The sequence below is a fragment of the Etheostoma cragini genome, chromosome 4 (assembly GCF_013103735.1).
Source record: "Etheostoma cragini isolate CJK2018 chromosome 4, CSU_Ecrag_1.0, whole genome shotgun sequence".
Taxonomy (NCBI): Eukaryota; Metazoa; Chordata; class Actinopteri; order Perciformes; family Percidae; genus Etheostoma; species Etheostoma cragini.
In genome coordinates, this window is record NC_048410.1 from 13,534,028 (window position 1) to 13,548,493 (window position 14,466).

At 38.6% G+C, this 14,466-nt stretch overlaps 2 protein-coding genes across 3 annotated transcripts; both read right to left on the bottom strand.

The window, feature by feature from the left end:
* Positions 1 to 276: 276 nt before the first annotated feature.
* LOC117943916 (activin receptor type-1B-like) lies at positions 277 to 9,003 on the bottom strand. Its single transcript, XM_034870351.1, has 9 exons — positions 8,757 to 9,003; positions 7,061 to 7,306; positions 6,128 to 6,394; positions 5,763 to 5,993; positions 5,448 to 5,615; positions 4,675 to 4,831; positions 4,032 to 4,156; positions 3,792 to 3,922; positions 277 to 2,852 (listed from the first exon to the last, which is right to left on the bottom strand). Exons 1-9 carry the CDS (start codon positions 8,821 to 8,823, stop codon positions 2,727 to 2,729), a joined length of 1,518 nt encoding a protein of 505 aa, XP_034726242.1. The 5' UTR covers positions 8,824 to 9,003; the 3' UTR covers positions 277 to 2,726.
* A 235-nt stretch (positions 9,004 to 9,238) lies between these two features.
* Positions 9,239 to 14,088, bottom strand: ankrd33ab (ankyrin repeat domain 33Ab). Of its 2 annotated transcripts, XM_034870353.1 has the most exons (6): positions 13,820 to 14,088; positions 12,690 to 12,998; positions 12,461 to 12,590; positions 12,082 to 12,222; positions 10,226 to 11,056; positions 9,239 to 10,140 (listed from the first exon to the last, which is right to left on the bottom strand). In XM_034870353.1, exons 2-5 carry the CDS (start codon positions 12,948 to 12,950, stop codon positions 10,233 to 10,235), a joined length of 1,356 nt encoding a protein of 451 aa, XP_034726244.1. In that variant the 5' UTR covers positions 12,951 to 12,998; positions 13,820 to 14,088; the 3' UTR covers positions 9,239 to 10,140; positions 10,226 to 10,232. The 2 variants fall into 2 exon arrangements, with proteins under 2 accessions (XP_034726244.1, XP_034726243.1); XM_034870352.1 differs by lacking the exon at positions 13,820 to 14,088 and having other exon boundaries at positions 12,690 to 13,308.
* Between the last annotated feature and the right edge of the window lie 378 nt (positions 14,089 to 14,466).

A 14,466-nucleotide genomic window follows, 5' to 3' on the forward strand; every position in this document is an offset into this window, starting at 1 on the left:
GGTCTGCAGTCTCTAATTACCCATGTAGTTGTTAAATGCACAAATCTTATAAATCGCATTTAACTTGTGTCTAAAGATGTAACTGGGTAGCATTGATATGATAGCACTGACAACTAACTTAAGCTTTTCATTAAACCAACATTAACTTATTTACTTACCGGCCAGCAAAAACAAGGTCTAAACAACACTGACATACCACTTGGAATCTCTTTTTTTTTAAATATAAAGTTAGAGTTGGCCAAGAGGAAAGAATGTAAAGTAAATGGACACCACATAGGAAAACAATTGCATTTATTACTCCATATTATAAGGTACATAATTGAAGTCATGACGTTTTTTTTTTTTTTACATAGATGCAGTTGTTTCTTTGCCATGACCTGACATAGACTTGGGATTTGCAAACTGTAGAATAATACCTCATTTATTTGACTTACACCCTCCTAATTATCCATGAGGTTACTTTGAGCAAGGTATTAAAACCTGAAATACACTATGCATTTGCATACGTTGTAAGACCGATCCAATTTGACAAGCATTCCCCTTTGGGTGTATAAATATAGTCAACACTACACCTATCAAACAGTAGAGCTCCACGGTCAAAAACAACAGCATCAAGTGCAGTCTAGTCGTTCTTACATACATCCTGTTAGACTAATACAATACAGTGCAGTGAGCAAGTGATTTTAAGTATTGGTCAAACACATTTGTGAGACAGCATTGAGACATTTTAGTAGTATTTAGTTTCAATATTTCTTATCTCAAAGAAAAAGTCAGACTCTTTACAGTTTCCAGTTAAATTGTACTACAACTGGTTGGCATGATTTATATAAACATTCTCATTGTTGTTCAACAATTTGGTTTAAAAGCTGCAAGGTCAGTAGTAGTGCACATGTGGCCTTTCAGGCTTTTATATAGACTCACAGCATACAAATATAAATAGCATGGGAAAGACTACATACAGACAGTACCTATTGAATTTGCATACAGCTAAAGACAAAAGTGCAGCTTTTTCCTGAAACAAGTTAAATGTGGTTTCTGACGATGTTTCCTTGATTGAAACAATCCACATACAATTTGTACATTAAGGAGGTATTGTATGGTGAAAAAAAGGGGTTGTGAGGGGAAAACATTGATTAAGAATCAAATACTGCTCTGCAGTAGTAGAGGACTATAGGAGAAAGTCAACATAAGCAGTGTCAGACACATACTGTAAAGTCACTTCAGAGGTCAAAAATTACAGCAAGAGTCAAGATAGAAGTAAGTATCATCCCACCAACCAAAAAGCTGATATAAAAGATTTAACCATCTTAAACTAAGTACCAACATCCATTTATTTATACAAGTATCACCTTAAAAAGCTATTTTATGTGCAGTAGTTATACTTGGCCAGGGAAAATGCACCCTGAGGGGAAAAGAACATTTGACATGCTTCGACAATATAAAAAAACAACAACATAAAAACAAACTATTATTCAGATTCCTGAAGTTAGTGTATTAAAAATTAAACGTTTTTGCCCTGTATTTAAAGTACATTGTAATTAGTATTGGCTGCTGCAAATGGCAAAAGGTGTATCAGAATGTTGCGTGTACCAGCTTATCTGAGGGGCTGGAGCCACGTTTCCTCTCATGGCAGGTTATGGTCTAGATTGATCGAGAGACAATCAGATTGGAATACCACCATTCAAATATTATACATGTGTTTTGTAAGAAGTGTCCCAATCTGAAGCCAGCAAGTATGTCAGCTAAAAGGTCAAGGACAGAAAATACTGTATCAAGTCCCTGGCAGCTGTTGCTCTACATGTAACTGTCCAAGTGAAATGCATTTTTGCTTAATAATACTAAATATGTATTAAACATTGTTAAATAACATGGTTCTAAACATACAAAAACATAAGGAAAACCTGAGGTTTACAACAGCTTATGGAAGGGCTCCAGGCAAGTGGTCCAAAGGCCAAATCATGTTCGGCAAGTTGCACTTATGCTCCAGTGACTTCAAAGTCTTACAACACCTTGTTGAAAGCAAATGGGCTGCATTTACACAAGCTTCCTCAACTGCTTTGTACATGCTTACATGGTAATCTGCAGACAACTAAACAACACAGTTGTAGCAGAACCAGATGGATTATTGTCTTTGAAGGATTTCTAAGCAGTTTGTGATGTGTCTGTAAGCTGTAGGTGAGACAGAGAAACCTGCACAACAGCCACACAAGATCTAGTCATTTAAATAACAGAAAGAAGTAAGTTAAAAACATGCCTAACCCTCCCAGCTTGCACCCTTTCGAAGACAAAAAAGAGCAAAAATGCTGTTAGTTAACTATTAAGTGACTGTGATCAAAGAGACTTTGAGGAAATATCAGCAACAGATTTTCAAAATGTTGAATGGTTAATTACATATCCTGTTATCGATTGCATACAAGTACACATCCAAGGATCCTCAATAGTACGGAATGTAGAAAGGAACAAAAAGGGCAGCAGTAGCTGAGGGTAGGAAAGGTGTTCTTGGTAGTTTGGCTGGGTAAGCGAGGTAGGGTTTGTCAAAAAATCAAGTGGCTTCAAAACTGGCAGGAATGTCTATGTAGTCATATTTTACAAAGTGCGAATCTCCATCATATTCACTTACTTTGTGCGTTCTTTGTAGAAGGCCCTGCCGCCTCCTCTCAGTGTCCTACAGTCTGGAAGTTGGCACCTGCTCAGGGCTCCTTCTCGGAGCTCTGCCGACTGACTGCTCAGACTTTAATGTCCTCTTGAATGCTGAGCTGGGAGAGGGTCTTCTTGATGCGCAGGGCCGTCAAGCGGGCAGCTCCGTTAGCATACCAACACTCCCTCATGATTTTGCCCATAACCCGCAAGGCCTGGACCAGTAGTGGGGAAAAGCAAATAAGGATTAAGAGCAGTAGAGCATGACTGATTATGATGATATAAATGTAGCTTAAGTAGTCAGTATGTTTAGTGTTTGAAAGACCCTGTTCCTGTACAAGTGTTGTGTTGCCAATGTCAATCCACAAATTTGGTTTGAAAATATAAATAAAAACATAAAAAAGTTGCATTACAAAAAGAACGTTTATGGACAAATCACTTTATTCCATCATTGGTGTTATTATCACAGCTTTGGCCATCATTGCTGAGATCTGGAAAATCCGATTGGGCAAGAAACACGTCAGACAATCTGACAGGTTGTAAGTAAAGCCCAACAAATGTAAATGTGCATTTTTAAAGCTGATTATTGATATTCGCAAGCCTTACTTTTTTTATTTTTTTTTATTTGTCTACATAAGAAAATCACTTAAACATAAAGATTTTTAATGAGGAAGAATGTGACCAAGATATGTGCTGGCCAATTGGAAAAATATATATAAAAAATACTGATAATCTAGTGATACTGGCTGATGCGTCTGGCTCTAGTTGTAAAAAGGCCATCAGTTTAGCGTTATAACCGAGAACAAGTGCGCCCGAAATGTGCATCCCTCATGGCATAGGAAAACAGTCAATAAACAGTGTGACAAATATATTTTGAGTACGAATTATAAGCATATATTAATATATATATTTATTTTTAATAAATAATAATACATAATCTTCACCCTGGGGGACTAAACTGATAACCTCTTAGACGAGTTTTTAGTGATTTCACAGCATTCCTAGATCTCAGCAATTACTTTGATGAGTGCAATGTTCTGATTATAGACATGAATATTGACCAAAACTTTAAAAAAAAGACACAGTGCAAGTGCAACTTAAACAGGGAGAAAAAATACAGACAAAAGTTAAGCTTTAATCGATCATTTTTATACCTCGTAACTTTGCCACCAATTGGGGATGTCGGGTCGTATTTTTTGGTCACACACCAACTTTCTCATCTCCTCTATGGAAGGGTCAGAAGGTACCAGGTCATGGTAGGGCAGCTGGTACTCTTCATGGATACCTGATAACACAGGTCAATGTTCAGTGCTGTGATCTCAGTTGTTAACATCAATAAAAAAAAATCAAAGAACACAGGTTGAGTATCCAGAGTAAAAACACAAGAGTCTGACCTCCACTATTACAGCGGCGTGCAATCTCCCAGTAGACCAGCCCCAAAGCATAGATATCAGCACATTTGAATGAGTCAAAGTGTCTCATGTTGATAGTCTCATCCAGAACCTCTGGAGCCATATACCTGAGGGATGTAAAAACAATCCCAGTTTGTAATAATTATTATTAGTTAAAGAGTTTTCTGGGAAAGGTGTCAAAGATAACGTGAGAATATGTGAGAATGGACGGTCAGCTGCTGCAGGTGTGCATATAATCATACTGTTTAACAACATTATTATACTATTTAACAATGTTCTGTACATATACCATGTTACTTGCACCATTCATATTTTTTATTATCTGAACAACCTCACTGTTTAACTATGTTCTGTACACATATCATCCAACTGTTCATTTGTTAAGGTATAAGTATACCTCACATTTGCAATCGCTGCTGTCGACATTTTGATATATTCACTCACGGACACTGTATTTGTTGTACATATTGTAATTTAGAGTTGCAATACTTACTCCTGCACTTTATGTGTATATCACTTTATTCTTGCACTTCTGGTTAGATGCTAACTGCATTTAATTAGCTCTGTGCTTGTAATCTGCTTAATGACAATAAAACTGAATTTGAATCCGAATATTGACACAGACCTCTTGGTGCCCACCCTCTGATTGGGCGCAATGTCGATGGTGTCTGTGCCAGAGTCATGACGGACAGCCAAGCCCAGGTCAGCGATGGCACAGGTGCAGTTCTTCTTCACGAGGATGTTCTTGGACTTCAGGTCTCTGTGCGCGATACCTGGCTTTCCTACCAAAACATAAATGTACACTTCAGACCCTTTTCAATTCATATCTCTAAATTTGTTTTTTAACATGTCATTGTCAACCCTAAACTCTCTTTTATGAAACTAAAAACTACAACTAGCTATACAATTTTCATTTTTGGGACACCAGTTTGGTTGGTAAAAATAGTGCAATAACATGTCCTCAACTTTAATCTTCCATGACGGATAGTTAAGCAGAGGATTCAGTAGTAAAATGTAACCAGTAGATTATGGACATAAACTCAGATGACTTAGACATAAGAGCAAAAACAATTTCCCTGGGCTATACTAAAGGTAAAAATTATATAACATTCAATTATTTACATTTAGAAATTCGGTGCAATCTCACCACACTGGATTCTCATTGTCTCTATTTTTCAACAGGTATACCATTCATCTTTTTTCAATGCATAAGCCATCTTGCAAATGTTTAAGTAATTAGAAATCCCTTCACTAATACAACAATGTCTTCAAGAACATTTTTATCAATTTCTATCTATGGCGTTGTGCTAGTCTGTTGGGAGAAAACATAAGGAACGTGTTTCAAAAGGGAAATAATTTCACATCAGCACTAAAAGAGCTGAAAAGTGTTGCTGTTACCTTGAGTTCCTAGAATCTCCATGTGCAGATGTGCCAGGCCACTGGCAGCTGACAGTGCCAGTTTGAGCATTCCTTCAGTAGTGACAGAGTAGCGATTCAGGTAGTCAAACAGCGAGCCATGCTCATGGTAGTCCGACACCAACCACAGCTGGGTCCACGTGCCATTGTCTGGGCAGGAGACAGAAATATAGAGATACACAAGAAATGTTATTACTTGATGATGATGAATTATTATACCACAAACAAATCACACACATCAGTAACCCTAATCTGTGAATTATTCGTTCATTTTTCAACATGTTGTGATGTTACAACCTTTGTTGTCAGCAGCTATAAAGCCCAGGATGTTTTCATGGCGGAGCATAATGGTCTGATAGATTTCAGCCTCACGGAACCATGAGCGCTCCTCTCTGGATGAGAAGATCTTCACCGCCACATCACCCCCCCTCCAACGTCCTCGCCACACCTCCCCGAAACGACCTTTACCAATGATCTCTTGGAGGACAATTGTTCGCGCCACGGTTCGCTGGACAAACAGAGGCAAACCTGCTTAGAAAAGACAAGAATCGTTATCAGAAGTTTTCTGATTTCAATTTGATTCTCTTTTTTTAAACGTCAAACTAGTGTAAAGTGCAACATGAAGGCTGGTTTGCAGCTAAATTATAACGTTGTGCACTGACCGGAGCCTGAACCAGACGAGGACAGATCGTATATAAGATCATGCAGGGTCCTGTCTTTGGCCATGTAGAGGTTGTCACAGGAGGGGTCCTCCACCTCCAATCGCTGCCTGTGGCTGTAGGCCCGCTGGTGGTACTGATACAGGAACATACACATCAGCAGCAGAAGACACAGCAGGAACAGTGGCCCTGCAATCACAGCGACTAGTTCCACCAGCACCCATGTCCCACCAGGGCCGTAGCCTCCCCCGAGTCCTGACTGAGTTGTGACTGAAAAGAGAACAGCAGAGAATTAAAAGGCAACATCTAGTACATTTAAGCAGACTCCCTGATATGAACTGCTTTGTGTCCATGAGGGACACAAGTAAAGGTATAAAGCCTTCGACTAAGCAAACAATAAGTCAACATTTGACTCTTGCATTAACTTCTATTGATTATTCCCAGTTATTTAAGAAAGAAATTCTCAATTCTCTACAGTAAAAAGGCTTTTACTGTGAAAAAAACAAGTGTTAAATTTGCATTAACAGCAGACTAATACTATAAAAGGTTTGCTTATTTTCCCTCTTGACCATTCTCATATAACCATTTTAATGAATGCGTATGTGTATGTGAACCTTCTCACCACCTACTCTCTGCAAAATATTTTTGGACATTGTACAAAACAACACAGGAAACATGTCTTCCCAGGAACCATGAGTCACAAAACTGTGTAGAAATAGAAAACATGTTCTTGCCTTGTGTTTGTTATAAGGAGCGGATGTTAGATGTGTGGTACAGTCCTCCAGGTAAAGACACAACTTTTTGTACTAAGGATTTGCTCCAAGTTGTATGTTATATTTACATTTGTATCATACAAAAATAAAAAACTTAAAAGGTCAGACACTTGGTGATACCAGCACTAAATGAACCAATCATACTGTGCATGCTGTGTGATACCTGAGGGTACTTTGAGGTCAATGCTGTTGCAGTAGTCTGTGTAGCAGCAGTGGGTGTTGAGCAAGCCCTCTGCACTGAGGCAGTAGAACGGTTGTCCGGGGGGCACAAGATTGTCCCGTGTGATGCAGATACGGATGTGCTGCTCATGGCCATTTATTAAGGAAGTGGAGGCCTTGCAGGCTCCATCGGTCTCACACTGGTAGCCTGTCTTCTCGCACTGGGCAGTGGTGCAGTTACACCACAGAGCTGCAAGGAGGGAGAGGGCAGAAGAAGCAACACAGTGTAAAACTAAATAGTTTGCATAATTAAAAATACTGGACTTTACAAAACGTATCATCATCATTGCTCATCAAATGTATGAGCAAAGTACTTTATTTTCTTCTCAGCTGTGCCGGAACATACAGTACACATCATGTGCAGTAGAGGGCAACACCAGCCAACAGTATACATAACATTATAAGCTATGGACTTACAAACAATTAGGGGTGTAAAGCACATGTTTTATCACAATACAATATTATCCGTTCAATATTTGCTGATATCACTAAGCTACCTGACAAGGTTAGAGAGTAAAACAACTATGCAGCAGCACCACTTAAATACTCCAAGTACTAAAAGGAAAAATTTCAGATGGGTGAAGCATTGCAAAGATTATTAAGGACACAGAAATGATGTCACATTCCAGTACTTCTGCAAAAGCCCACATTGGATTCTCATTAGAAAGCAACTTTGCTAGTGAGCCTGTGTGCTGGATTTGGTTGTTAGAAAACCCACACACGTGCACTTGAACTTTAGTGCCATCTACATCAAATGGGGGAAATGTAGAGTTAATTTGTTTTGTGGTGCTGACTCATGCAATGCCAACACCTACATGACAGATGCGGGTGGTCAAATACGCAAAACAAAACAACCAGAGAAGAAATAAGGAAGAAGATTCTGACTAAACATGAAATGAGACTGACATTTCAGACTTTCCATAGGTATAAATGTCACAAGTGACCACTCCTACTCTGCCCAATCAGATAACGAGCTACACATATGAGCAACATACTGTTATTACTTTCTAATCTCTTATACACAGAAGCAAAAGTGGAATATTGCTTCATACAAACACACAGATGAAGATGAGTTAACACACTAGACTCACCAGGCTTCATATCATGATAAACTGTATATTAATCTACTATTAGAAACAGGTACACTTGTTGTATTAGCTACACCGTCATCACAATAATATCCATCATCATAATGATATCGCTACTGTAAGACAAATAGGTAATTAAACGTTTACAAAATATTAGGAAAATATTGTACAGAGCGGTGACAACCGTCTCTTTAGTTGTGCAAGTTAAATAACCTTGACTACAAACAGCTGAGGCTTAGCTAGCTAGCTAGTCAAGCTCTGTTGTTTACAGCTAAATAATTCATTGAGCTACCTAAAACACATTTTAACTTCTGCAGACCAGCCTATCTAGCTCCGACAGCGATAGAAAGACGGTAAGATATCGTGTTGTTACATTTACATTAAATGTATTTAAAGAGTCGCCAGGGTTTGTACAAATAAAGTCTGATTTAATGTCTAGCTATGTGTCAATTCAATGTGTCGTCCATGGCTAGCTAACGTCAGCTAAAAGCTAACTCCACACTCCTTTGCCTTGATGACGGCAGCAGCTCATGAACAAAACAAGTCACTCACCCTCACAGTTTTTGTACAGGAATGCTTGAACAACCAGGGTAGCTAACAAAATCCGTAGGTTAGCCATGATCAATAAATTCCCAGTTCATCGCAATAAGACATTTAGTTAGCTAGCTAACGTAAGAGGTGGCGAGGCGTGATGATGACAGCTAACCAAACTGTCAGTGAACAGTTTACTAACATTCTCCACCAGCAGGCGGCAGCATAGACAGCCAGCCACAGACTGCGGATTAAAGAAGTGAGTAATCATCCATCCATCCATCCATCCATCAATCCATCCATCCATCCCTCCCTCCATCTCTCCCTCCAACTATCTAGGGAGGTCCTGGGATATGTCTGCAAGGATTTTCTTTTTTCTTTTTTTAAAACAACTCTGAAAAAGCAAGAAAAATGTTGAAATGGAACAAAAAAATGACCATCTCATTTTCTGGTCAATTAGTACAGCAGAACAAACTGAAAAGACAACATGGACATACAAGTAATATCACCTTATAAAGTTTATTAGCTTCCATGGATACAATAGAATATTCACCTTTTTTTTTTTTTAGCTCTGGTTTGTTTTCCACAAACTCCTGATAAATATATCTGGCTCTTTAGCTGTTAGGTACAAACACACAGTCATTACAGTCAGTACAGTCATTTGATCCATTGTTAATATAAAAATATCGACTAGTGCAATACCAATAAATCAATTGATTGAATTGAAAAGTTCACTGTCCTATATTTACTTTTCTAATTTCTCATTTGAGTTATAAAAGCAGGATATATATGAATATGTTATCGGCAGAAAATGGCAATAAAACCTAGAATAACCTTTAATAAACACATTGTGACTCATGTTTGCCATACTGTATGTTATTTACAACGTTTTTTTTGGCTAGCTATTTACAAAAATACACAACACATAAAACAATATTAACAACATAAATTAGCTACGACATGGCTATGTGTTTCTATATTAACTTCTTGCATAGTAAACAAATATGCAGCTATACAGATTGTGCCTTTCCGCCCAGTCTTTATGTCAATGATGAGGTAGATCCCAGAAAGGATTTAGCACCTGTGAAACTGAATCAGTAAATATGTATGGAACATTTTTATGCATTGTGACATAATTGTGTTAATAATGCATTTTTTAAATAAAAAATTGGATTCTATACATTTTGTATATATTTATGGAAAAATAAACTTTGTTTCTATTCTTACTTAATGCATACTCAAAGCTTCAAACTCCTCCCAAAGAGGCTCTGCAGTGCTTGCTTGAGGTCCTCTGTCATATAATTTTAGGAAGAAAAGAAATCTCCTCTCTTACATATGTCCGCTTTAGGTCAAAGGTTCTATATTTGTTGAACATTTCCAAGATATTTTGTTTGGAAATTTCAAACCCTCAGTTGTACACAAAAAAGCATCTTGTTTAAAAAAAGCAGAAAATCCCTTTATTTTTCCAAACTCTTAGTTTCTAGTCTTCTTGTCTTTTTATTTACTTTTCAGTTTTTTCTCTTTCCCTTCTTTTTCTTTCTCAGCTTTCTTTTTTTCCTTCTTTTTCTCATCCTTGATCTCCTTGTACCTCCACTTGGGGGGTTCCAGGAAGCCCTTTTCCTTCTTCTTCTTCTTCTTCTTCTTTTCTTTCTTTGGTGTTGCATCTGAAGGCCTGATGATGTCGATTTTGGGGATGCAGCCAGAGGGAAATATGCTGTTCCTTCTTGCCATACTGCGTGGAATGAATGTAGTAGCAACTTTAGTGGAAGCCAATGAGATGATGCTTTCTCGCCGCCCAGTCTCAGAACAGCACGCTATAGGGATTGACTCTGCAGATTGAACTGTGAGAATGACGTTCGATACTGAGCCGTTGCTGTGACACACTGCGCTCTCTTCTAATTCCTTATCTGTGTGTTTCTTCATCAACTCTGGCACAGCCATGCGTCTCTTCCCCACTTCAGGAGGGCTTGTAGGGCAGAGGGGACGGCATCCAGTTGAAATAAGGGGACTGTGGACACTGGTGGTCATGCGCACCATGTGGTCCAAGGCCCCATTGTCCTCGGGGTCATGAGGAAATCTGAATGCAAATTTGTTTTTGATCCGCTGGGTGATTTTTTCTGTGGTACTTTTCCCAGCTGTGGCCTTGGCTACCCTCTCCTTGAGCTCAGGCCACTCAGGGATATAACTCTCACAGAACTGCTCTGCTCTTGGCCGCATATTGAGGCGGCGGAGATGACAAAGGGTCTCATAGCGACCTGTTTTCTGTGCCCAATCCCGGGCACATTTTCCTTTTGTGGAATCTACTGCATGTATGTCAGCCCCTGGAAATAAAGATGGTAGAGCAAAGGAATCATAAGAACATCTATGTTACGGATCATATTGTCCACCTCTAGCTGCAATGCAGAGCTGCATGATTACTATATCAATCAAAACAAGCAAATAGAGGACATCACCACAGGCTCTGAGAAATTGTGAGCGTCATTTTTTTCCTGTGCTTTTAAACATTTCATGGACTAAAAGATTAATCAACTAATCGATAAAACAAAATATCAATCAAGATAATAATAATTATTTGCAGCCCCACTGCAATGTTAAACAAAGATTTGTGACTAGCAGAGATTTTAGCTAATTTGTGCAGTCTTCAAATAACTCTGCAAGTGGCTAATCCACAACCAGCCTGCCATACTACTAAGTCGAGGTCACTGGAGGGTGTGTTAAGATGCGGTAATGTCCTCAGAATGAGCTCTTAAACCGTGATGGCGTTACTGGCAAACTCACTGGCGAAAGGAGTTGGCTAACTTCAAGTATGGACAGATAAACTGTGGGCTCAGCTATTCTCATCACCAGTGCTGTAACTGTTTGTTCAGAGCTGTAAGAGTCCTGGTTATTGAGCTACTGTTAGGTGTGTTTTAAAAAAAAGACTTGATATCAGAGAACAGGTGCTCTTGTATGAGTGCAACATTGTTAAAAAGTTGAAGGTTGTTTGGGGGACAAAGAAAAAACTAAAAATAGTGTTTGTAATAGTTGGGTCTTTGAATGCCTGGATCCTAAGAGTTCAGTCAACTGAATATTATCTTATATGTCTATTTAAAAATTCAATGTGTTTGAAAGTTTTGTAACTTAGAAATCTGTAAATATATAAAATGTAATATATATACTAATATATAACCATAAAATGAGCTCTTCAGGTCTTAATTTTTGTCAATGAACGTGTGATATATTAGAATGATGCCAGCAAGGTCATAATAGATAATTCTCCAGAAAGTGCATACATTATGCAATAATGACTAAGACGAATGACAATAAATGGGGAAATCAAGCAAACAAGCATTTAAAAAAAACATACCAGCCATGACAAGGGCAGCCACAACGTCATTGCGGCCGGTCATAGCAGCTTTGATTAGGGCTGTGAAACCTCGACAATCCTTAATCTCAGTGTCTATACCAGGATAGTAGTTCAGGAGATACATGACTGTGTTGATATGACCTGCAGATAAAAACACAGAATTCAGAGATCAGCATTGCGTCGGAAGATGTGCAACATTTGAAAGACGGCTAGTTTAGACTGTTTACATCAAGATCAAAGTTTTCAGTCTATATAAGTCACATAGCACTGTTTATCATATTTGCTGCTGTCTGTATACACCATTATTGTGTTGTACTTTACTGTTTTATCCTCTGAACTTGATTGTTTTGGTAATGTTTGTTGTGTAGGTACAACTTACCTGCTTGGGATGCAATCATCAGAGCAGTGTTGCCTTCATTGTCCTGGTGATTGATGTCTATAAAGGGACAGGTGTGAAGCCCATATACAATGTCCACGAAACCTTTGCCGCAAGCCACCATCAAGCCGTTCTGTTGGAAATAGTCAACGGTAAGGATCAATGACCGTGGGAGTGTTTTAGACATTATTTACATGTGCTGAATTATCACCATAATGAATGAAACTCTCACCCTGCCATTGATGTCCAGCTCTCTGACCTCCTCTTTTGTAACCCCTCTCTCCAGAACTTTCCGCAGAGAGACAGAGTCATTACGGGCACATGCTTGAGACAGTGTTAATGCTGCGTTCCCGTCTGTTATCTCCGGCGTGTAGTCTGGAAGCACTGAGTCATCAGAGAGGATGCTGTCTGAATCGGACTCGTCCCCCAACAGAGACATGTCATCCTCATCAGGACCTGAGCCCAGGTGTGGGTCCTTCACTGCACTGGCCATCTTTCAACAGCGGAACACGTGAGACAGTGCTGTGTCCTTTGGCTACATCTACAAGAAAGTCAAAAATAGAAACTAGTTGTCAGAAACTACTGTTGTCTATAGCAACAAAGGTACAATCAGGTGTGTTCTAGAGATGGAAACTCAGAGAAAGGAGGATTTAGTTTACTCCCTGGAAAGCTCTTTGTAATTAAACATAATGCCAAGTTAAAATCATCTCTTCAAGGCTGTTGGTAAATCACAACATGCTGTTTATAAAAGGCTTCAGATCTGCCACGCTAAAAGATCAAAAGTTTGCTTATTGTCAGACTGACAACGTGATCACATGAGTCTGATAGTCAGGCATTATGAGTGTGTTATCTGTGAGTCATGGTGTGGGTGTGGTTGCATCAGCTCAGTGTGCCTTTACTGTTGAGTAACTGGATCAGCATCTGAAAGCCCTGCTAAACAAACAGGAGGGTTGAATGAGGAAAAAATCCACCTCAGAATAACCTCGGTCACATACACTTTGGCTATATTCCTGCTTTATGAATTTATTCATGGTGAAATATATGTATTTCATTACATGAAAATGTTTACACTTATACTCAAGTGTTTCTGACACTGAAATCAAAGCAACATAATTGCAATCTGGGAATATTCAAAATGTCTAAAGTGGATCACAGACAATGGTTCTCCAGTTATTTTCATAGCACAAGAAAGCACTTCTCCTGCTAAATGTTTTATGTCACAGACCAATGTGCAATCACAGCTCATGAAACCAAAGGGAAAACTCAGAGGCAGAGTTTTAGCATCCTTCTTCAGTACATAATGTAAGTACTTTTACTTTGATTAAACTAACTGATCAATCAACATAAAGTATACACACTCACCATAAAGTGTCAGCTGTAAATGTAGATGTATCCACGTACGTATGTCACAGCTCTGGACTTTTTGTTGGATGACTTCTGACTTCCTCCAACACTCCTACTGCAGCCGACAGATCACTGTTTCCTCCTGGGCCTGTAAATAGAGGGACGTTACCCATTTCCATTCCACATATTGTTGCAATGTTATAAAACTGAGAGGAGGAGTCTTCGCAGAGTCTTCACAGAGACACTTCAGCTCCTGTCCTTAGCTCATCCTACTTACACCAGCTTATGGAAAGGGTTACCAGCGTTGCCTCTACTATCTACTTAGACTTGTTTTTTTTTTAAATCTGGCTAGACTAAGGAGAGTTTCTTGAAGTTAGATGTCATTTTTTTTCTCTTTTGTCTTTATTCTGATACACATTTTTTGGAAAATCACAGACGCATTTGATGAAATGGCACAAATCAAGATGGGAAACAAAAAACAAATAAGAACCTAAACAGAAGAACATGGATAGAAAACTTGAACAACAAGCACATGTCATCTTCTATTAAATGTTAATAAATATGCATTTATGCAAAAATCCCTCATTTAAGCACATAAACCATATACAGTGTTTTTTATTCCATCCCCAAATAAGTAATTAATCCAATTGTAAATGTCTTAAATG